General features: G+C 35.4%; 1 protein-coding gene across 1 annotated transcript in view; it reads right to left on the bottom strand.

The window, feature by feature from the left end:
* Positions 1-3,055: 3,055 nt before the first annotated feature.
* The window catches only part of LOC150105146 (multidrug resistance-associated protein 1-like), a 475,014-nt gene continuing 451,852 nt past the window's right edge, over positions 3,056-26,217 (bottom strand). Inside the window, exon 29 of the mRNA XM_090396181.1 lies at positions 3,056-5,882. Within this exon, the coding sequence (XP_090252307.1) occupies positions 5,750-5,882 (133 nt within the window). The 3' untranslated portion in view covers positions 3,056-5,749. The remainder of the gene's footprint in view (positions 5,883-26,217) is intronic.

Raw genomic sequence — 26,217 nt, 5'->3', positions numbered from 1 at the left:
GTTCCTTAATAGCATACCCAGTTTCACTAAATAAGTATACTTTTATATGGGATAAAAAATATTTTATGCTGCTATCAAAGAATTCTGAATGTCAAAACATTAATAACATTTTATTTATCATTATAAATATTTACATAAGTTCTGAATCCATTTCTCTATACAAGAACTATTAGGTACAAATATCTCAAAAGATTTCAAAAGGTTATTTTAAGCTAAATATACTGTATTTCACTTATTTTGATTATTTTTAGTTCTTATAGACAGCACAAAATTAATATATTCCCTGAGCTATTAAATGAATTTGTTTGTGACCACATAACACAAAATCCAATGGCAGTATCAGAATTTTATACCTGCTTATATATGTCTTTTAAATGGAGACATTAAAAGCAAGTTCATATTTCAGGCTAACTCAGATCAAAATAATGCTTTCAGATAAAAAAACAATTTTAGCACAATAATCAGATTCTTTACTTACCTAAGTATTGTATTATTATTTGATATTGAGAAAAGTGATATCTTTAAAAAATATTTTGGATTTATTTGAGCATTTCTCTTTCTAGTTTTGAGCAAAAACACAAAACATTTATTCCCATAGTTATTGACAGATAAATGTTTACTACTTGAACAATAACTTTATGTTATTCATTTAATAGCTTATGCTGTTCTTTCAGAATTGACTGCAAAAGCTTAATAAATGCAAGTAAATAAATTTTAAAAATGTAATTTAGGTATTTAATATAAAAAAACGTTTGCTGCCTTCATTTTAGAGAGAAACTAAATTAAAGGTTATACTACTATAAGAAATCGGTAAAAAAATTTGAAATATGGTACACAGTAGGAAAGGAATGGAAGTTATATTAATGAGAGAACCAAAATGTAAAAAAAAAAATATACAATAATAAAAACATTCAGAAAAACATTTACTGTACTTAGTGCAGTAAAAAAGACATTTTACTGCACTTTGCCATTTTAAAAGTATATCAATATGTATATTAAAAAATATATTTTACTTAACAAATTTGCTTTTCTCTAATGGAGATATTATTTTAAAAAAAGATTTATTGCAACAATATTCATTGTGATACATCTAATATCTAAATGTATGAAAACAGATAAATATAAAATTCTTCTTCAAGGAACTCTTAAATATGAATATCAAATAACATTTTATTATAAAAAGTATTTCGGATTCTGGACTAAAGATGATCATTTCTGAAATATAACCCAATAACTATTTTTTTTTTTTTCGCAAAAGTATAAAGTATATATTTTAAAGCTCAAGTTATTCCTTAATTATTTCAGATACAGCATTATTAAGAATTTTTTTATCTTTTTGTACAGAAAAAACAATATATTTCCAAGTTTGTCCTTATTTCATAAAGCAACTTATTCACAAAGAATTAATTTCAATCTAGTACCCCAAAGTATTATCAAGTTAGTTTAACTTTTTTGTCAGACAACTTTTTCAAATTTAATGACACATTTTAAACAATGGTTTTTATATAAAGGGCAAAATTGTGACTAGATGAAGAATTTTTTTCTTCATCTGTGTGTGTGTGTGTATACATACACACACACACACAAAATAAAAAAATAAAATTATATATATAATTTTAATTTTTTTTTTATTTTTTGTCAATTTATTCATTAAATTTACATAGAATCTAACCTCACACAATATTACTATGAGAATAAAACTGAATAACAGTTTAAATAATTTAGTTTATTTAAAACTAAATAAATAATACTAATTTTATTACTTAATTAATAAATATTTTTCAACAACCGTACTTACAACTAAAATAAACATAGTGTTTTAATTTCTTTCCCTACGTCGTTTTGACTTTTTGTAATATTTTTGGTGTGTATTGAGAGGGGCAGCAAAAGCTCTAGCTATGCCACTGTCAAAATATCCTTACATGAATGTAGTGCAAATGAACGTAATATAACTTTACAAGTGGGGTCCCACAGGGCTCAGTACTAGGACCTATATTGTTTAACCTTTATATCAATGACATTGCCAGTGGATTGCAAGGGGATATTCAGTTGTTTGCAGATGATGCGAAGCTGGGAAGGATTATTAGTAATAATGCAGATGTGGTAGTCCTGCAAGAAGATTTGAATAAGCTAGATAGATGGGCAAATGAATGGGAGTGTCAGTTTAATGCAGCAAAATGTAAGGTCTTGAGGTTTGGGAAATATCGATGGGATGCTGCATTCTCTATGGGAGGAGTTATACTGGAGGAAGTTGGGGAGACAAGAGATCTGGGGTTGACGATTGATAGAAACCTGAAGTTTAGGGGACATATTGCAAAGGTGGTGAAGGTAACACAGAGGATTGCTGCAATTATGAGAAGGACACTGACCTGCAGAGATAAAAGGGTTATCATTCCGTTGTATAAGTCTCTGATCAGACCACACTTAAACTATTGTTCTCAGGTTTGGTCCCCAGGATTTGAAGGGGATAAATTAACTGTGGAAAAGATACAAAGACGGGTGACAAAGATGGTCTCAGGACTGTACAAGGATAGTTATGAGAATCGGCTGAGGAAATGTGGACTGCAGAGTTTGGCGGATAGAAGAAGGAGAGGTGATATGATTGAGACTTTTAAACTGTTGAGAGGTGGTTAGAAGGTTGACACTGGGGGAGTTCTTTCACTTGATTGAACAGCGGGAAGGAGTGATGACAAGAGGCCATCCCTGGAAGTTACGAAAGGAAACTGTGAGCAAGAGGGTGAGGAGTGGTTTCTTTTCATGGAGGGTGGTTGAGCCATGGAATGCATTGCCTGATAGAGTGGTGAGGGTGAGAACAGTCAATGAGTTTAAGGAGTGGTATGATAGACTTTGTGTTTCTTAGGGGGAACCTCCCCCTCGATGAGTCTTGATAGACTTTATGTTCTTAGGAAGGACCTCTCACGATGAGTCTTTTGACTCCATGGAGGCCTGAATAATAATAATAATAATAAATATTTAAAAAAAAAAAGAAAAATTTATAAATACATTTACATTACTTTTATATATTATTAACATAAGAATAACTAAGAGTAATATATATACAGTCTACTCAAGTGAAATTACAGCTGTAGTGTATTAATGAAAATATCTAGAAAATGAGAAAGTGGACAATATTTGTGAAGATCACTTTAAAACATGTAAGCTTTATGAGTGATTTCATGACACCAAGATGATATCAAAGCTTGATAACGGACAAAGGCTTCCGAAATAAGGAATGCAGAGAACCAATTCTTTCATTTCTTATAGGAATACCTACCTTGAAGGTACCCGGCTATTAAGTGACCACCAGTACGGATTCCTCCCTAAGCCGTTAAACAGGAGATCTCATACATCACCCATCACTGGACAAACACTATGGAGAAATTCGGCGAATCCCAAGTAGTTGCACTTGATATCTCCAAAGCCTTTGACCGAGTCTGGCACAAAGGCTTACTAAGCAAACTCCCCTCATTTGGACTGTTCGACATTTGGACGAATATATACATTTGTGATTTACAAATCTGTTTTGTATGTGGGTCAAGAACAACAGAAGATGAGATAAATAAAATGATATTTAAATTGTATTTTTGTTTAAGGTGGTAAAATCTACAGCAAATTAGTGAATCGGTTAAATAATCTGGAAACCTGTTCTAGGGACCAAACATGGTCCTTAATAAGTAAAGTGGTTTAAATACCCATTGCATGGGTATTTAAAATCTACTGCTTTACAAAAAACTTTAGGCATTGCCAATAAGTTCAGCATAATGTTATCTCCAGAAATGGTTAAAGATACAAAAGTATCACAAAGAGAAGAAAAATTTTTATGAATGGTTTCAAAAAACCAAAGTTAACAACTTTCAGATGCAAACTCAGTACTATAAAATGTATAAACATTATTGGGCCAAAAGGTGTAAGAGTTTTAAGAGTTTAAAAAACAAGAATCAAACACCTTAGAAACTGAAAGGCAAATACTGATGAAAGTGGTGAATGACTGTGAAGGAAGCATGTAATACCAGAATGGTAAAATATGAACTCTGATTTGGGTCTAGGAAATAGTTCATGAAAGGAAGTTTCTGGTTAGTACATCAGCATATGCTCTTAGAATATATGCTGATGTACTAAACCAGAAACTAAAAATATGCTGCTTTATTAACTCTCATGGACTAAATATGTATTGAAACTAAATTACATGTGAAGGAAGCTAAATAAAAACCATTGGAAATTTTTCAAAAGAATATAGAAGATAAATTATTAAAGTAGCAATGTTTTGGTGGCTACTTAGAAAGCAAAAGCTTAGAAAATGTATAAAATGTATAATGTGAAATGTATAAAAGAGTGTCACATAATGAACTGAATATCATAAATATGACACAAAAAACTAAACACAAGTATATTCTAGATATCTGAAAAAAGAATCGGATGTGAATAAATTGTTTTGATGGAAGAACAATATTAAAAATGAATATATTGGTAAGGAACAGAGTGTTATTAGCATTTCAGAACAAACATTCTTGAAAGCTGGAGAAATAGAGACCTTTCACCGGTTTTAGAACTTCCATTGCATGATTTCTGCATGTTGTTCTGGTATTATATTATTTATTAATATTTTCATTTTAGTGAGAAGTGGAGCTTTTTTTACTAAAATAAAAAACAACAACAACAGGTGTTGGAAATATAGATGGCAAAGAAAAGATTCAGAAGAAGATAAGATGGACTATGTAGTTGGTACCTTAGAAGGCAGAGGTGTAAAAGTGGATCATACTAAAAGTCTGACAAGTAATAAATCAATTTCAAAAACAAAACTAATAAATAACTTAATAAAATTAATAATGAAACCTTAACTGCCTTAGACTGTCATAGCATCCTTCATATCTCTTGAGGATCTGATTATATGGATATGAAGCAAGTGCTCTATGTCTATAAACTGTGTGCTACTAAGCTGATTTGTTTGGTTTGTGGAAGGAAAAACTTGATACCTCTAGGGCCAAGCTAACTTACCTTCAGTTGAAAAGCAGCACTTATAAAGTTTGACTTCTAGACAGAATTTAAACGAATGGATTCAAAATGGAAACAATACAGTATTTGCAATATTGAAAAATACTGGAACCAATCTTTTCATAAAGGATTTAAATGAGTAATTATGGATCAAAAATAATTTTCTTAAGAAAAATAATAAAACAAACTGGTATCATACATGTTTCTAATTAAACAGGGTGAAGATTAAGAAGGAAAAGTATTTTTGATATGTAATTTGCAGACTGAAAAACAAAAATTCTAAACATAAAATCACTTAATTTATATTCAAGATATCACAAAATTAAAATTGTGTTACCTGATCCAGGCAGACAAATTATATACTGATTAAATATTAAAACAAATTTATAACAACATAATTTTATGACTGAATCTCCCCGCCCCCAAAATAAACTTATCTAAAAATTATCTGGATAGGCAATAAAAATATGTGAATCTGAATTTGAAAGACATAGTAAATACATACAGCTATTATGCATAAACAAATATAATAAATTATCAAAAAGTGATCTCTTTTCGGAAAGCTGGAAAAATAAAGAGATATTTCACTGGTTTTAAACTTCCATTGCACAATTTCAACATGTTGCTCTGGCATTATGTCTTGTTTCCCATTTCACAAACTGAACTTGAATAACATGCCACAGTTCATTACAATTAACAATAACTGTCATTACATGTAGAAATGAAATTTTCGAATTTAAATTATGCTACATTAATCTCAAGTATTTGCATTCTGATTTTGTACTAATCCTGCATCTTTGGCCATTGAATAGAAAATACTTTTCTCATTTTGTAGGAGGTTCTCTGGAGAGTCTATCTCAGCAATGGATCCTTTGTCTAACACCATTATCCTGAAACATAATACAAAAGACAAACTAAGTAATCTCTTTCTTTTCATTAAACATCTTATGAAGAATGTTATAAAATGCATGGTTAAATAATTCAGTAACCTATAAAGACTACAGGAATAGTTTATTATAGTGAGCGATCATAATTCTCTTCCCTTTTGCATTAGGCTCAGTGGCGTATAAATGAGTTGCTATAAATGGTGTTTGCCACAGTACAAGATAAACATATAGGCATCTGAATTTTTACCTTTGGGAACAATGCTTTTATTAGATTATATGTTTAACTCAAAAATTAAACCACGTATGCACAGTTTAATCTGCATTACTTCTATGAAATTAGTAGTAATAGACTAACACTTTCTGATATGAAATCTGAGAATTTGTCCAACTAAATTTGGAAGGGGTTCTTAAGGGTCAAAGCTGTATAACTGAGAGGAAACCTCCACATAGCCTTTAAAGGAATGAGGAGAACCGACCAGGGCTTCTGACCTAATGTCCAATCCTCACCTTCTCATGGTGCACCCTGTTAGGTATCTACCTGGATATTGAACAAACAAGGATGGGCTGGCAATTTGTGATTTAGCTGACAAATTGTATTCTTATTGGCTTAAACCAAAATATAAAATCATGACAAAATTTCATGCCGGCTGGGGCATTGCCCAGTTAAACAAGACCCCCCCCCCGTTGTTTTCACCAGGGAACTAGGGCAAACAGTGAAAAGTCAGCTACTGGAACAAATTCCAAATCACCACCTCAACTCAACAACAACAGAGTTTAAGATCAGAACTATCAATATAAGAAGCCTGAATTTCAAAGAAATGGAGCTAGCTGAGGAATTAGATAAGTACCAGATCGACATAATAGGGGTGACTGAAACAAAAAAATACAAAAACTGGCGAAAATAAGCAATAAATCAGTGGCATAGCTGGGGGGGAGAGGGCAGAGCGGGCACTTTGAACCTTACCCTATATGTCGTTTTGACTTTGTAGTATTTTTGGTGTGTATTGAGAGGGGCAGCATCCTCAGGGACCATCCCAGGCTGCAAAAGCTCTAGCAACGCCACTGCAATAAATACAAAATGTTAAATGTCAATGATAATCAAGGAAAACCAGGAGTAGCCATAGTATTCAACACTAAATATGAGGCTAATATTCTTGAATGGTAGGTAGTCTCAAGTAGTGATGTGGGCAAATATCAGAATGAGGAACTGGATAATGAGACTTATTTGTGCCTATGGTCCCAGTGAACGTTCTACTAAGGTAGTTTTGTTGAGGCTTTAGAGAAAGCAACTGACACAATGAAAAAGGAGAAGTTGGTCTTTGTTGGGAATCTAAATAGCAGAGCAGGAAATGATTGATAGACATAAAAAATATTTTGGGAAAATTTGAAGAAAACAGCAAAGCTAATAATAATGGCAAATACTTGTTGGATTTCTCCTCAGGACATGGACTGGTTATTACTAACACCATTTTCCAACATAAAAACGTGCACAAATTCAGAGAAGAGGAGAGAAGAGGCAAGGAATAAGAAAAGTCTTATTGACTATATTATTGTTGATAGTGATGTTTTCTCTCTGGTGCAGGATACTAGAGTGTACAGAGATTTGAAATTGGAAGTGATCACCATTTAGGCAGGATAAAATTGAATTTCATATTGAAAAGAAGAACATATAAGAAAGTTTTAAAACGAATAAAAGTTGAGCAGCTCTAAGATGTGAACTATAGACTAAAATATACAAACATTAGTCAAGAAAAAATGAAAGAGTTTGAGAACAGAAATCAAACCTTAGAGATTCAGTAGCAAGCTCGGAAGAAAACATTGATTGATTCTGCCAGAGAGGCATGTGGTGAGGTTGTCTGCAAGGACAGAAATATCAGAACTCCATGGTGGACACAGGAAGTTAAAGAAGAAGTGAAGGAAAAAGAAAAAAGCATATTAAAAGTTCCTGGCAAATAAGTCAGCTTGTGCGCTTAGAGAATACAGAGACAAATGTAAGAAAGCTAAATACTGTAAAAGGAATTATAGATGATAAAGGTGACATGAAAATTGCAGAAAAAGATATCCTTGAAGTAATTACTGGAGTAATTACTTCAAAAAATTGCTACATGAAACAAGCAGTGACAGCACAGTGGTAAAAAAACATTCAACAGACATGCAGTCAGGAATACATATCTATACTTGAAATAGCCATCAAAGGCCTGAAATGTGGAAATGCAGCAGGAGTAGATGATATTCAACTAGAAATGCTCAAGTATGGAGTTATAAAAGTCTTACAGTGGCTGCACTACATAGTTCAGAAGGCCGGAAGAGAGAGAGAGAGAGGGAGGGACGTATTCCAGATGATTGGAGTAGAGCTCTCATAGTACCCATATATAAAAATGGAAATAAAACTGAATGTGAGAATTACAGAGGTGTTTCTTTACTGAGTTTCCTGGTAAGATTTATACAAATATACTTGAGAAATGGTTGAAGGATTGTGGAAGGGAATCTTAGTGAAGAACAAGCTGGACTCAGGCCAAATAGAGGCTGTCGGGATCAGATTTTCACATTACAACAAATAGGTGAGAAATCGTGGGAATATAACAAAGATCTGCATTTAAGTTTTGTAGATCTGGAAAAAGCATATGATAAGGTGACAAGAGAAAAGCTATTCAAAACACTACAGTTGTATGGTGTCAATGGGGCATTATATCAAGCAATACTTACTCTTTATTTGAGTTGTAAGTCAGCAGTTAAAAATGAAGGAAGTACAGGAAGATGGTTTAATGTTAAATCTGGGGTGAGACAAGGATGAACATATCCATATAGATAATGAATAACCCTCTGTTATTCATTATCTATATGGATCACATTATGAAGGAAAGTGGTATTAAACACATGATATCAAAATTGGAGATGTTAATGTCAGCTCTTTACTTTATGCAGACGATGTTATACTTCTAAATAAATCCGCTACAAGTCTGCAAGATTCTCTGACTAAATTGAATAGCTGTTGTAATAGATATGGTATGAAGGTCAGCAATAAAAAGACAAAGACAATGAAAATAGGCAGAATCATTGAAAATATCAACTGTGTTGTGAATGGAGAACCTGTGGAACAAGTAAAACATTTCAGCTACTTAGGCACAATTTTTAGTGAAGATAGTAAATTAAATATGGAAACAGACAACAGCATCAACAAAACTGGTAGGAAGGCAACTGAATAAATTTATATGGAATAAGAGAGAAATTAGTCAAAACACTAAATTAGCTGTATACAAGACAGTGTTCAAACCAATTTTAACTTATGGATCTGAGAGCTAGGTTAGAAATAAAACACTTGACCAAAGACTAGAGATATAAGAGTCATGAGAAAGATTAGGGGTGTGAACAGATGGCATCAATGGCAATATCATATTAAAAACAAGTATATTAGGAAAGAACTTGCCATTGTTAGCATCCAGGAATGTGTTAGCAGAACTAATCTCAAGTGGTATGGTCACTTAAACAGAATGGGAGAAGAAAGATTAGCAAAACAAGAGTTCTCTGCCAGGTTGGCAGGAAAAAGACACAGAGCAAGACCAAGATATAGGTGGATTGATACGGTACAAAGTGCCTTAGAAGATATAAAAATATAACACCTGATAATGTTGGAGTCTTGACAGGTAACAGATTGATTTGGAGGAAAATTTGTATATAGGAAGTTAGTAATGATGTAAATTTTTCATGCAGTACTATCATATCCTGTATTCCCTTGAAGGGTACATGGCAGGAATTTGATGATGATGATGATGATGTTAAATTTGGAAATGATCTCTGAGCCTTTATGCACACAGGACTCAACAAACTATGCAAAATCGTACTTGCCATGAAAAAAAAAATGTACTCACCATAAACCTAATTTTTTTAATGATGCATCCTAATAATTTAATAGGAGTTTCATAAAGTGATTAGTGCTGTATCACTGTTTGGAAAACATTTCCTTCGTTTAAGAACTATTTCAAGAAGTAAATAAATATAAGAATAATAAAAACAGTATCAACAACACGGATTTTTTTTGGGGGGGGGATATGAAGAATATATTTTTTTATTATTATTATTATTTAGGCCTCCAAGGAGTCAAAAGACTCATCGTGGGAGGTCTCTCCTAGGAAACACAAAGTCTATCATACCACACCTTAAACTCATTGACCGTTCTCTCTCTCTCACTACTCTACCAGGCAATGCATTCCATGGTGTTCAACCACTCTCCATGCAAAGAAACCACTCCTCACTCTCTTGCTCACAGTTTCCTTTCGTTACTTCCAGGGATGGCCTCTTGTCACTCCTTCCCGCTGTTCAACCAAGCGAAAGAGCTCCCCAGTGTCAACCCTGTAACCACCTTTCAACAGTTTAAAAGTCTCAATCATATAACCTATCACCTCTGCTTCTTCTATCCACCAAACTCTGCAGTCCACATTTCTTCAGCCGATCCTCATAACTAACATTGTACAGTCCTGAAACTCTCTTTGTTATCTGCCTCTGTAACCTTTCGACAGTTAATTTATCCCTTTCAAATACTGGAGACCAAATCTGAGAACAATAGTCAGGTGTGGTCTGATCAGGGTCTTATACAATGGAATGATGACTCTTTTATCTCTGCAGGTCAGCGTCCTTCTCATTATTGCAGCAATCCTCTGTGTTACCTTCACCGCCTTTGCAATATGTCCCTTGAATTTCAGGTTTCTATCAATCATCAACCCCAGATCTCTTGTGTCCCCTACTTCCTCCAGTATAGCTCACTCCAATAGAGCATGCAGCGTCCCACTGATATGTCCCAAATCTCAGACCTAACATTTTGCTTCAATAAACTGACACCCCCCCATTTATTTGCCCATCTGTCTAGCTTATTCAAATCCTCTTGCAGGACTACCACATCTGCACTATTACTAATAACCCTTCCCAGCTTCACATCATCTTAACTAATATCTATCACATAACTGAATATCCCCCTGAAATCCATTGACAATGTCATTGATATAAAGATTAAACAATACAGGTCCCAGTACTGAGCCCTGTGAGACCCCACTTGTACCTCTTTGCCTCCTTGAGACTGTCCCACCATACACAACTCTCTGATACCTATCGGACAGTAAATCCTGAATCCAGGTGACCAACCTGGCATGCAAACCCATGTGCTGCAACTTAAATATCAGTTTATCATGTGGCGTCCCGTCAAATGCCTTTGCTAAATCCAAGAAAATGGCAGTATATGCCTTTCCCTCATCTACTGCACTTGTAACTTTATTATAAAAGGCTAGCATATTACTAAAACAAGAGCACCCCTTCACAAATCCATGTTGACTCTCACAGATAACATTACCCCCTCATCTGTCCAATATTGTATACGGTCCCTAACTAATTTCTCCAAAATCTTAACAACTACTGATGACACACAAACTGGCCTATAATTAGACACTTCCAGTCTGCCACCGCCCTTAAGATCTAACCTTCCTTCCATTCCCTGGGCACCTTTCCCGTAGCCAGACTTTCATTGAAAAGCCAGGTCAAAGGAGCTGTCAGTTCTTTAGCACATTCTCTCAAATCTCATGGTGAAATACCATCCAATCCCACAGCTTTACTGACATCCAGAGTACTCAGTATTTGAAACATGCTCGCCTCCTGCACCTCTAAACCTCGAACCTACCCTATCCCTCTAGTATTAAAATTTACTCCTCCAGGATGGAATACGCCAATAAAGTGTTCATTGAACAATCCCACTATGTCCTCTGCATCAGTCACTCTATTCCCATTTTTATCCCACGATATCATTCTTCCACAATCATTTCTCCTCCTACTGATCACATAGCTAAAAAATTCCCTAGGATTTTCTTTGGATCTTAGGGTCAATCTCGTCTCATATTCCAGTTTTGCCTTCCTTACCATACTAGTCACTCTCCTTGCCTGTGTCTTATATTCTTCATGCATCTGCTCTTCACCTGTCTCATTATATCTCTTCCATAGCCTCTTTTTCACATGCAGTTCATGTTTAATATTGTTTGTCATCCACTTTACACCAAATTATTTTCTCTTCTTCACTTGTGGAATACAGCTTACAATTGCTCCTAACAAATATTCCTTCACAATTTCCTAAGCACTAATGATATCATGGCCTTCCAATTCCTCCCTCCATGAAACTTCCCTAAATTGATGTCTAAGACTATTATAATCACCTGCCTTATAATTACACATATGTTCCCATCTCTTTGATACTCCTCCATGTCTATTCATCTTCCAAGTCAAAACCACATGGTCACTCCCTCCAACTGATGGGAGAGATGTCATCTCAGTTATTATCAACTCTTCTGATGCTATGACCAAATCCAAAACTCTTGAACCTCTTGTTCCCTCTATTACATGTTGCCTAAGACATTTGTCCATCAAGAATTCTAGAAATTCCATTCCCTTATTGTTACATGCATGTTCCTCTCCCCAATTTATACTGCTGTAGTTAAAATCTCCCATAACAATCATTCTTCTTGCACTTGCCAAGCTTAACTGTCTAATCATCTCCTGGTCCCCACCCTCTGTGCTCCTTGGTTTGTAGCAACACCCCACTAAATATCCTGTTTTGCCCACCTCTACCTCACACCATATGCTTTTAAAATCATTAGTGTCACTGCCTTCCATAGCCTTCACTCTTTCAGGACATAAGTCATCACTTATCATAAGCAGTACACCACCACCATGCTTTCCCTTCCTATCCGGCTGAAAAATACTGTACCCTGCTACTTCTATTCCTGTTATTATATCCTGTTCTGGCGACCACGTCTCAGTGATCCCAATAATCTTTGGCCAGGCTGATGCTATCAGCATCACCAATTCCTCTCCTTTATTCCAGACACTCCTGGCATTAGTATAAAGCATAAAAATGCCACTATTTCTATACCCAGCATTATCCCCTCTAGACTCCACCGGGCTCAGCGTTACCTGATGTCGTCCCCCTTCTCCCAAGAACCTGCATGTACTTTCCCACAAGAGTCTACCCCTGCTACCATCCACCTTGGGCATTCTAGTTTCTCTGCATTGACACACTGACTCGTTCAGAACAGCAATCTCTCCAGATGCCTAAGTCCTTCCTCATTCAAATGCAATTTGATACATTAATTTTTGTTACTAGAATTTCCCTTGTATTATGCATATTCTACGTTTACAAAACCATTCTGTTTAGAAAGTTTTTTTTATTAAACAAAAAATATTCAATTTTGTCCAATCTGCAACAACTCATGAGCTGGCAAAATCTGCTTGCCATGGATGAGTACATCTGTTGAGCCCTTCTTATGCATATCTGGAAACTTTCAGTCACAAGAGAATGATAGAATTATTTTAAATTTGCAAATTAAAAGGATGAGGTTTTATTCGTGAACTGCTGAACTTTTAATTTGATATGCAAAAATTTTCTCAATATTTTGAGTAGTATGTGTTTTTTAAATTGCTAGAAATGAAAATTAAATGGGTAAAAATGTCATTAAAATTAATGACATTACTATTCATTGGCAGTTGATAGGATGTAAGGATTTTTTAACATGTTCATTTAATTCAGATTTTTTTCTTCTCTTGAATTTAGCATCATTCAGGTGCATGTACCATTGATCCTACTCAATGCCCAGATTGTCATAACAGTATCACATAAAAATTGAGTAATTTTCAAATGTATGAGAGACCTGTGAACATTAAGGAATGCATTAAGTTTATGGATCAATTTAAATGCCACTTCAATTACCTGTTCTTCCTCCAGAATTTCTGTGAGATATGTTCAACTTAAAAAATGATAGCTGACAGTCAAACTTTGTTATGACCCATCTATTTGTATGATGGAGTTGATCTGTAACAATATGTTTTAAACATATCCTTGAAGTATGGAGTAATTACGTTGAAAAACTGCTAAATGAAACAAGCAGTGATGACAGCACAGTGGTAAAAAAACACTGACCAGGCATGCAGTCAGGAATACATATCCATACTTAAAGTAGAAAAAGCCATCCAAGGCTTAAAATGTGGAAAGGCAGCAGGAGTGGATGATATTCGACCAGAAATGCTGAAATATGGTGGTATAAAAGTCTTACAGTGGCTGCACTGCATAGTTCAGAAAGCCTGGACAGAGGGACGAATTCCCGATGATTGGAGTAGAGCTCTCATAGTACCCATATATAAAAAGGGAAATAAAAATGAATGTGAGAATTACAGAGGTATTTTCCTACTAAGTGTTCCTGGCAAGATCTATGCAAGTATACTTGAGAAACGATTGAGAAGAATTGTGGAAGAAAAGCTGGGTGAAGAACAAGCTGGATTCAGGCCAAATAGAGGCTGTCAGGATCAGATTTTCACTTTACAACAAATAGTTGAGAAATCGCGGGAATATAACAAAGATCTGTATTTAAGTTTTGTCGATTTGGAAAAGGCATATGACAAGGTGCCAAGAGAGAAGCTATTCAATACGCTACAGTTATATGGTGTCAATCGAGCATTATATATCAAGCAATACTTAGTCTTTATTTGAGTTGTAAGCCAGCAGTTAGAATTGAAGGAAGTACAGGAAGATGGTTTAATGTTAAATCTGGCGTGAGACAAGGATGTACCTTATCCCCTCTGTTATTCATTATCTATATGGATCACATTATGAAGGAAAGTGGTATTAAACACGATATCAAAATTGGAGATGTTAATGTCAGCTCTTTGCTTTAGAAGTCTGCAAGATTCTCTGACTAAATTGAATAACTGTTGTAATAGATATGGTATGAAGGTCAGCAATAAAAAGACAAAGACAATGAAAATAGGCAGAATCATTGAAAATGTCAACTGTGTTGTGAATGGAGAACCTGTGGAAGAAGTAAAACATTTCAGCTACTTAGGCACAATTTTTAGTGAAGATGGTAAATCACTATAGAAATAGACAACGGAATCAGCAAAGCTGGTATGGTAGGAAGTCAATTGAATAAATTCATATGGAATAAGAGAGAAATTAGTTGGAAACACTAAATTAGCTGTATACAAGACAGTATTCAAACCAGTTTTAACTTATGGATGTGAGAGCTGGGTCAGAAGAAAACACTTGACCAAAGACTAGAGACCGCAGATATGAGAGTCCTGAGAAAGATTAGAGGCATGAACAGATGGCATCAATGGCAATATCATATTAAAAATGAGGATATTAGGAAAGAACTTGACATTGTCAGCATCCAGGAATGCGTTAGCAGAGCTAATCTCAGGTGGTATGGTCACTTAAATGGAATGGGAGAGAAAAGATTAGCAAAACAAGTGTTCTCTGCCAGGTTGGCAGGAAAACGACCCAGAGGAAGACCAAAGATATATGTGGATTGATAAGGTACAAAGTGCCTTAGAAGATAGAAATATAAGATCTGATAATGTTGGAGTCTTGACAAGTAACAGACTGATTTGGAGGAAAATTGTAGATAGGAAGTTAGTAATTATGTAATTTTTTCATGTAGTACTATCATATCCTGTACACTCCTTGAGGGGTGTACAGGATATGATAGTACTACATGAAAGGAATTTGATGATGATGATGATGAATATGAATATGTTTTATGTCTTTTTTTGCTGTAGTCATTCATGGTTAGCGGGTTAACAAATGAATGATCTTTTTTGAAAATTGGCTCATTTCTTATCAAGGGTTCTGTTTTTTTTTTTTTTAATATTCTGTTGATTCCTGATTTTTGGGACTCAGTGACAGTTTCTAGTATGCATTTAAGATAAGGCATTGTGATGGAGCAACAAGTTTGGCAAGTGCCACTTTTCTGGTCATTTTCATCACATCTCATCCCTTAAAAGTTTATTTATTTAAGACACTTCCCTTAAAAGTAATAACATTGTTTTGAGCAGTTTGGCCTAGAGGAGCAAATTTTTGATATATATAACTCTTTGATAATCCAATGGGAGTGCTTGTTCAATCAGACCTGCTCGAGCTTCTTTGAATATGGCCTGTGTTTAATGGAGAAAACACTTATTATCTCGACTAGAGATAATAAACATTAACTAAAACACTAGTAGGAAGTGTATGAAAAGCAGGATCCTGCTGTCCTAAATAGTGCTTTGTGTGGATGTGGTGATGGAAACTTGCTGAAGGGCTCAAGATAATGGTCTCCTATTTTTCATGTAAGAGCCTCCGTAGCTCAGTTGGTATAGACAAAACCTTTTGGTGAGAAATACATGGGTTCGATTCCTGTCAGCGTCATGAGGAACCTTTATCTGGTCTCTTTCGATGAAAGGTGAGTTAGCCAGTTTCATACGGAGGTAGGGTTTTTTCACCTGGAAACTCAGATTTTTTGTTCCCCAAAACAGGCAAACCAGTCCCATGAACTGGGCTGGTTTGGTTCTAGAAATGGTTCTAGCTCGATTAGCTAATGTTTTGATAACACCATATTGCTGGGAGGAGTAGTGATGTGACAGATGATGCATGTACCTTCTGGCATGGATAGGTTTTCTGTAGACAGAAAAGGATAAGGATCCACTGGTGACCAGAGTGTCAAGAAAGGCCAGATATGTATTATTTTCCTTTTCAAGGTGAAACGAATCCTCAGGTGTCAGCTGTTGGGATGTGCTAAAAATGTTTCCAACATATTCTAACCATCTGGACAAATGGAGAACACATTATTATTATTATTAACATTTGACCTCCATGGAATCAGAGACTCATCGTGGGAGGTACAACACACTATTGCACACAATGCTCACCAACTATACCTTAAATTGATTCGATATGTCTACATTCACAACACACTCACCAACCATTCTGCATGCAAAGACCTCCTCACTCCTTGCTCACACCCACCTTTTAGTTTTCAGAGATAGCCTCTTGTTTTACCCCCCCCCCCCTCCAATTCTATGAAAAATCCCTTCCATGTCAACCTGATAACACCCTTGACTAGCTTATATGTCTCAATCATATCCCCCATCTTCCTCCTGTTCATGAGGCTTTGCAACTTACATTATCTCAATCTGTACTTGTACTACATATTCCAAAAGACCACTGACCACCCTTGTGAATCTGTTCTGGACCCTTTCCAATATATCATCATCACCATGAAAACCAGGCGACCAAATCTGTTCACAATAATCCATATGAGACCTGATCAAGGCCTTATACAATGGTATCATAACCTCTCTATTTTTGCATGTCGGGGTTCTCCGCATCATTGTCATTATCCAATGCAATGTCTTCACAACTTGTGCAATGTGGCCCCTGAATTTCAAGTCCTTGTCTACCATCTCTCCTACTTCCTTTAAAGTTTCCCTGCCAAGTGTATATTTTGCATCTCATCATTGCTTACCAAATCTCAAAACTTTACACTTTGCAACATTGAACGGCGTTTCACTTACCTGCCCATTCATGCAACCTATTCAAGTCCTGCTGTAAGGCCATAACATCCACTTGATTCTGCATTGCTCTCCCCAATTTTGCATCATCTGCAAACAGCCGCACATCACTAGTTAAACCCATCCCAATATCATTAATATAAAAATTGGATAATAATGGTCCCAAAACTGACCCCTGCAGCACACCACTTCCTCTTTTGGAATACAGCACTTCTATATACAACTTTCTGATACCTATCTGACAGCCAGTCACTGAATCAATTCAGAAGCCTGTTATTCAATTCCATCTGTTCAATTTTTTTAACAGCTTATCATGTGGCAGTCTATCAAAAGCTTTTGCAAAATCCAAGTTTACACCACTGTATATGCATCTCCCCTGTCCAAGATTATTTGACACTTTGTTATAGTACATAAGTAAGTTAGTGAAACATAGTTTCCCTTTAACAAACTCATGCTGATAACCACAGAGAATACTGCTGTTATGAATCATTTTTGTATTATACTTCTCACTAATCTCTCTAGTACCTTCACCACACTCTAGATATACAGATTGGATTATAATTTGAAGCTACAACATTATCACCACCTTTATGCAGTGGAACAACTTTACCCTCCTTCTACTCCTTGGAACCTGTACTGTTGTAAGACTCTTAACCTCTCTACTGGCCGAGGTGGATGAAATAGTGAGACTAACTTGCACTTCTTATCCATGTTATTCAATAGGTGTTATAGAATCGTATCCAGATTTATCTGGACATATATATATATATATATATATATATATATATATATATATACACACACACCCTGGCTGGTTGGGGGTTAAACATGCATGCCAGTGCTACTGCCAATACCCTGGAACATTTCCTTAAGATACGTGGTGATATGTCATCAAATCCTATCACCTTATTGACATCAAGGTATTTATTTCCTCAAATACTCCACAATTAAGCCATCCTCTCCTATGTCCTGTACACCTAAGTTCCTCATGATTCCACCCTGATCAGGATGAAACACCCTTATAAATTGATCACCGAATACCTCAATGTCTTCTGCAGCAGTTACCATTTTTATCCATTAAATATCATCTTACCATGATCATTCTTCCTTCTGCTTGCCACATATCTAAAAAACTCTCTAGGGTTTTCTTTGCCTGATTTGCCAATTTCTGCTTATACTACACCTATTTGTTTTCCTTACTAACTTGAGTCATCCTCCTAGCTTGTTCTTTACACTCTTCATGCAACCAACTATTACTATTATTCATCCTGTACAGTCTCCAAAGTACCTTCTTCCAGATTTCATGTTTAAGCCCCTCAATTCATCCATTTTACACCTACTTGATTCAGCCTTTTGGCCTTCACAATACATTCACGCATTGATGCTATTATGTATTTCTCTGTCAGTTCTCAAGCAGCAATTATTTCCTTACTGCTCAACTCCCCGTTCCACGCTACAGCTCCAAGCTGTCTCCTAAGCTTGTCATAATCACCAGCCTTATAATTCCACATAGATCCTTTCCTCAGAAAAGTCTGCATATGGCTAGCCACAACCCAGGTGATCACTTCATGACTACTCTCACCAGGTGTAGTAAAGTGTGAAATCCCACTCACAATTACATCCTCTGATGAAATGATCAGATCTAAAATTCTCGATCCTCACGTGCCTTTCATTATGTGTTGCCTGAGATAGTTATCTCTCAAAAACTCGAGAAATTCGTTTTACTTATCCCAAATGCTATCTCTTCATTCCAATCTATACCACCATAATTAAAATCACCCATAATAATTACTCTTCCTTTATTCACTAATCCAAGTTGTTTACACATTTCTTCATCACCATCCTCTACATTTTCAGGCCTATAGCAACATCCAACTAAATATGTCTTCCTGTCAACCTCCATGTTACAAACACACTGCCTCATAACCATTGTCACTATTTCCCTCTTTCATGTCTGCCTTATGTGTACATAATTCCCTCTGCTATCATCAGCAGCACTCCCCCTCCTTTCTTGTCCTTACTATCCTCGCAAAAAATACTATATCCTTAAATTTCTATACCCATTATCATCTTCATTCAACCATGTTTCACTTATTCCAAAAAGTTTGGGGCAATTACACTCAATTGGTGAAACCATTTCATTTCCCTTATTTCTGATACTTATGGCATTTGTAAACAAACACAGTAATTCATTTTTTAGGTCTATAACCAGTCTTATCCAAGCCACTTGTTGGTTATGATTTCCTCACCATACCTGCTCAATCATCTTTATTACCACTTACTACATATATCTGCTCAGTCTCAACTTCCCCACTCACATTACAATATACTCCATCTTCACACACATTCACTGCCACTTTCAACATCCACTCTCCCTATGCCATGTCTCCCTGTCCACCCAGGCTCCCCCCATTTCCCTGTTCCTCTTGCATTCCTGTTCTCTCTTCATCTCTCACACTACTGTTTCCACTGCCAAGCACTTCTGTCTCTTCAACACCACTCTCCTGATTTTTTACTTCATTTCTTGCTTCTGATCTCTTGCACGTGTCACACACTGTACTTCCATCCATCAACACTTTCTCCAGTGCACTCACTCCAAAGCCATTCAAATGCAACTCATCATGCCTGTATAATTTCATTCTTCCCTCACATGCCATAAATTCTCACAGCTCCACTAGCATACCATTCAGGATTTTGGCTCTCTGACGCAACTCATCATTGGCATACCTTGCCAACACACTGACAACCTTTCCCACTACACTGTTATCTTTCAGTCTTCTCAATAACCTCCTGATATTCGCCCTCACATACTCCTTATGTTCACTTAGATCATTTTTCACCACAATCACCACTAACTCTCTTGCTCATTTTTTCCTCATGTCCAACGCCTGAATTATCCTAATCATTCTCCCTCCTGGATAGTAGACTTTATGGACTCGACCTTTAACTAATCCTCTACCTCTGGAATCACTCGTCACCTATTTTACTCTTTTTTCTTTCATTCTATTCTCTTGCACACTTTCATTAGTTTCCACTAAACATCTGATATCACTCTGCATATTCCTCATTTCATTTTTCAATAAGTGTTTCATCAAATCTTGCATTCTGACAATTTCACTCTGTCACGTCTGCAGTCTCACTACCTCTCGTTCTGCCACACCTTATTTTCATTTCCTCATTCATACTTTCTTTTGCTTGCTTATCACTAACTTGTGCTTCTACATTCTTGCATTCTTTCACTCCCTCAGTTTCACTAGCTTTCATTTCATTTCCATTTCTTCCATTTACATCATCTTCTATCTTTTCAGTCTGTTTTGCATTCATTGTCTCAATGGTCTAATAATATATCGCACTTCCTACAAATCCATACTTTCTCTCTTCTCCTGTTCATTCTCTCTCTCTCTCTCTCTCTCTCTCTCCACAAACACATCTCTTATACTCCACCATACATACATATTACACTCATAACATTGAATCATTTTTGAAAAGTCTATGTCACTAATGCCACTTGATTTTCACAGCACTCGCCTAGTCGCACCGGTTGACGCCCACGTGGTTGACCTCGTGAGTACTGCCATTGTGTTATTTTTAAAGAAAGCAATTTCAACTAATAAATCATGCAGGCATACTTCATTATCAAAAATAAATAGTACAACACTAAAATTGATGAAATATTGCCAATTATTACTCAAAATAGCACTTATCTTTCTGGAGCTCTTTCCAACACTACACAACTTACGGTCCTCTTGTGGCCAGTTATACCATAAGTGTAACTATAGCATAGCTCTCGCCCTCTCAAATCCACAATGTGACTATGTGCTATATGGATGATGTTCTTTTCCATTTGGCCACATAGCTGGGATATGTTGGAAACATTTTTAGCACACCTCAATAGTCAACACTGGATGATCTCTTGCATCACTGAAATGGAAAACAATACTTGTCCACTCTTCTTTGACATTCTGGACCTAACTACCCAATAGATCTTCATCCTTTTCTGTTTACAAAAACCTTATCCACTACTGGAAGGTATATGCATCACTGTCATGTCACCTCTCCTCCCAACAATATGGTGTTATCAAAACCTTAGCTAATAGAGCTAGAGCCATTTGCTTGGACCACACTAGTCTCTCCATAGAAATCAATCGCATCTGTGACACTTTTTTTTTTAGCTAATAGCTTTCCTCTTCACAAAATCAACAGAACAACCCTGTCCACCCACAAAACCCAAGCCTCCTCCCCAAATCCAGAGCACAAAAATCCATTGCCATACATCTGGGGCACCTCAGAAAAAAAAAAAAACTCATGGTTTTAAAAAAAACTAACTAACCTTATTTGCTCACTAAATGATCCTCTCCATCACCTAGATTATCCCAGAGTCTACAGCATTCCTTGCTCCTGCAAAACTTTCATATTTTGCACAAATAGGAAGAACTATTATTCAATATCCATCTGGAGGAACAAAGAAACCTTTTCCATTACCATGCCATGGATACAAATAGCTGGATTCAATGGAACAAAATTTCTCTTTTATGCAGGAGCAGGCATAAACTAGAGAGATTATTTCTAGAATCTGCCACATTACAACATTTACCAAATCTGAACAAATTGCTGCATCACTTTACTTAAAACATGGGAAACTTATCTTGAGACATTCAGCAAGTTTCCATTATTTCACCCATACAAGGCACCAGTTAGGACCATAGGATCCTACCTTTCATATTCTGTCTGTGATTGTCTTCCTACTAGTGTGACTGTGTAGCTGTGTTTCTTTGTGCCTATGAAGATACCTTGGTGACCAAGGTGAAATAGTGGTACAGTAATTTATTAGCTAAATAAATTTAGTTAGTAATTATTATCTCTAGATGTGTGTGTGTTTTCTCCATTAAACATAAACAAGAGTGATAATCAACATATGTACAAGTATGCATTGGCATTTTTATAATAATGACTGTTTTGTAATACTTCAAAACAGTGGTGTACCCAGGATTTAATCTTGTGTGTGTGTGGGGGGGGGGGGTTTGAACGGATAAAAATATTTTTAATACAATGAATTTGCATTAAAAATATTTTTATCAGTTAAACTAAAATTCGTTAAATTTCATTAATTCAATAAAATTCATTAGGTAATTATAACAATTTATTTAAAGAATAAAATCAAGTTTTCTTTTCTTTTTACAAAGCTCTTGAATTATTTCAGTCGTGGTTACATTTATCTCTCTCTCTCTGTGTATATATATAGCAAAGCCAGTCCGTTCAATCATGATTGTGTCATGGTAGATCTTAAATAGGTTTATAAAAGGCATAAGTTAGAAAATGACCTTTCACTGACGTATGTTGTTACTGGAAGCATTGAAAATATTTTTAACAAGTTATAGATATTAGGATATATCATTTTGTCACACTTTCAAACTGCATCAACGGCATTTTTGCATGGAGCTATTGCAAACGGTTTTTCAAATTTCTTATACCACAACTTGAATTCAGCATTCAAAATTGTTGGATTTGTATAAGGCAAATCACCGCCATAAAATTCACACAATTGACGAAAATCTTCCATTGCACTTGCTGTTGGAGCATCTTTTCCATTTGGTAGAAGAGAAAAAAATATATTTCAAAATGTTGCAGTGCCGAGTGAAACGTTCATGAAGTTGAGTCAATATTTGGTCAATAAATGGAATGAAATAGTTCTCCTGAAATACTCTTCTACAGAATTGGCTGGAACATTGGAACCTTAATGTTTGTTTTAATGAAGTCCTTGGCTTTTTAATGTCAATATTAAAATTATTGGCTTTTATACATGCTTCATCGTAAATATCTTTAAATGAAGAATCTGGTGTTTCATGAACGGTATTTAATTAGCTATATCATCATCAACAAAATTTAGAGCAATTAAGAGGTCACTGTCAGATTTTTGCATTATTTTAGACAATGGTAAGATGCACGCAAATATTTTTTGCAAGCTAAATAAAGATATTATAAATCTTAAAAGATATTAATAATATTATAACAAGGACGTCCTGTCTTTTAGAGGTATTGAAGAAATTGTGTACCTTTTCAATTATGCCAATGCAAGTTCTTATTTGTCACAGATATAGCATTTCCAAGTGCCAAATTCAAACTATGTGATGCACAATGAACATATAAAGCTTGTCGATATTATTATTATTATTACATAACATCTCCAGATAGTCCAAAGCCATATCGAGGAAGGGCAGGCACCTACTCTACAACTCTCTGTCTTCACCAACCACAACTACAATCATCATCATCATCACTAATGCTGTCTACTGCCGACCACTACCACTAGTATTTTCACAGACAATCACAAACATCCATTCCCGCGGCAGGATTCGAACTCACAGCCTTTTGGCTGGAGTTTTATCTATATCCAGCCAACCAGGCCGGACATAGATAAAAAATTAAATTTTGTGGATAAAAATTAAAACACAGTTTTAATTTTTATTAAACAAATAAATAAAATGATATAATTATGTTACTATTGACTTTTAAAGGAGATGGATGAGCTTCTCGACCTTGCAGAGTTGCTGGATATCTGGCTCAATATTGGTCAACTTCAGTCAAAGATTGGCACACACACTAAGACGAATTCTATATTTTGTTTTTATTTGAAGGAGCAATGAAAATCGTTTCGCGCAAAGATAGATTGTAGAAAACTGCATGATGATTTTCGACTTCTTCAAATAATTCAGGAAATTCACTTCTCACTGAAGGCGAGATCTAGAATCGAGCCAAACAACGATCACGGAATTGCATTTTAAGCCCACTGTCACTTGAAAGCTCAATTAGCTGCTCTTTTTTCAATAACGAAAGGTCGTTCTCATGACTGCAAGCCTGAAATGGATCGTGAAATCACAGAAATTGCTTATAAAAAGTTATTCAAAAAATGTTTCCAAATTCTGTTTCATAGTTTTGAGTTCCGGTGGTTACATTCTAAACTAATGAGTTTCAGGGCCCTTTACAAAATAACCAATTGTATTTACCTTTTGAATACTATCCGGGGAAGCTCCAAACCCCATCCCTTTCATCACGCATTCATAATCAGGCTACTGTTGATATTGACTTTATATACCCATTCAAAACTGTAAACAATTGTTGAATAATAACACAATAATGTAGGCATAATTACCATAAAGGGAGAAAAGTCACAAAACAGAAAAATGGTCCTACAAACTAACCAATTGTATTTACCTTTGAATGCAATCCACTGGTCGAGTGTCCAGCAAGTCAGCAAATCTTTCCTTTCGTTAAGCATACTAATATTATCGCATTGCAACTGATGGGAATTCTGTGTTTCTGTGGATTCGTTACAGACCTCTTTTTCTTCAGAAATTACACACAAACTGTCATTACGAACTCGTTTTGTATTATCACTGTTATCCAAGCTATTTTTCCGTTTAAAGAAGGTACCAATGTACTTATCCATAATTGAAATACTGTACTTATTCGCATATAACTCTCACCCCTGATTTTACTTTTCGAAAAAAGAAATTAAAAAGTTTCGCATATACCTCACAAATGAAAAAAAGCTGAAACACATTCAGAGCAGGGGGATAGTAACTTGCTATCGCAGTAAATAACACGCCCTCCCCCAACAGCCACTATATTGCAGAGGCAAGAAAAACAAGTACTTTTATTATGTCAGTGAATAAGGTATAAGCAGTCTGTGTAATATATTTCTCAACAAATAGTGCAATTAGAGACAACTGGGATAAAAACGACACTAATTAATAAATCACATGTCCCCTCATACAGAAACTATGCTGTATATATAGACTCAAGCAAAACCATATGTTGCATTGGCAAACACAGTATCTAACTAAAAACTATTGATATTAATTAGATTGGGTGAGTTCGCTCTGCAGCAATAAAATTCAACCGAAAGTGATAAAATTCATAAACGTGTTAAAACTAAGATATATATATATATATATATATATATATATATATATATAGTGAATGCCGTTATGGCAGTTTCACATATTATTGGAATTCGGTTGAAAAGAGTTAGCATTTCAACTCAATTGTCAGCTTGCTTTCCACGTGATTTCCGAAAAATATATAAATACTGGAGTTAACTCACAACACATTTTGTCTAAGTATTACTTAGCACTTCTGAAGATATATTGAGCCTTGGTTGAAGGAGGAAAACCTTCAACAATAAAAATCAATAAACAACAAGCAATTGGTTGAAATGTGGTCATGTGGACAACACATGTTCACTTCAAATCTGACAAAACAGCAAGGGAAGGTGGAAGCAATAAAACCATATCGTTTTTCCCTTCACCCCCTCTTTTATTACTCATCATTCTGCTGCTACAAATTAAAATAGTGGCAGAATTATTTTAACTTGTTTTGTTTGGATAATTGAAATATATAGATTTATTTGGTTAATTAAGCCTATGGACCACCTGTCCCATCGTCGCGGACCATAGGTTGAGAAACACTGCTATAGGGTTCTCTTCTAGCAGTCACCTTATGTGACCGCTAATTCATAAGTAGTATAGAAATAGAAGACATGACACAACATAAATAAAAAATGAATTTTAATTAGGAAAAGTATTTTGGAAAATTTTGTAGTGTTTTTTAACTTTTTCTTTTTTTGGGGGGGGGGGGGGGGCTTGGCCCCCTCCCTGGGTGCGCCACTGCTTCAAAAGTTTCTCAAGTAATTTTACGAAACTTAAGACTTTATCCAAGCTGTTTGCTCTTAAACATCATTCATTTTGAAAATTGCAACACATAATAAACAGACAATCAGTTAAATCATGTTACATGAAAACACTAAGTTAGAATACAAGAAAAGGATAAAAAGAAGAAAAAAAAATACCCCTGCTGCAATTATTTCTCACATCCAAAGTATTTTAATAATATGGTGATACCATTTTCCTACTTTTTTGTGGAAATATAACTAATACTGATTTACCTCTAGTATCTCCAATTTGGGTCCCACTGATGAGCCCTC

Source organism: Typopeltis vanoorti, chromosome 7, assembly GCF_054136105.1.
Source record: "Typopeltis vanoorti isolate ZY-2024b chromosome 7, IOZ_Tvanoo_1.0, whole genome shotgun sequence".
NCBI lineage: Eukaryota > Metazoa > Arthropoda > Arachnida > Uropygi > Thelyphonidae > Typopeltis > Typopeltis vanoorti.
This window is presented reverse-complemented; position numbering and strand designations above follow the sequence as displayed.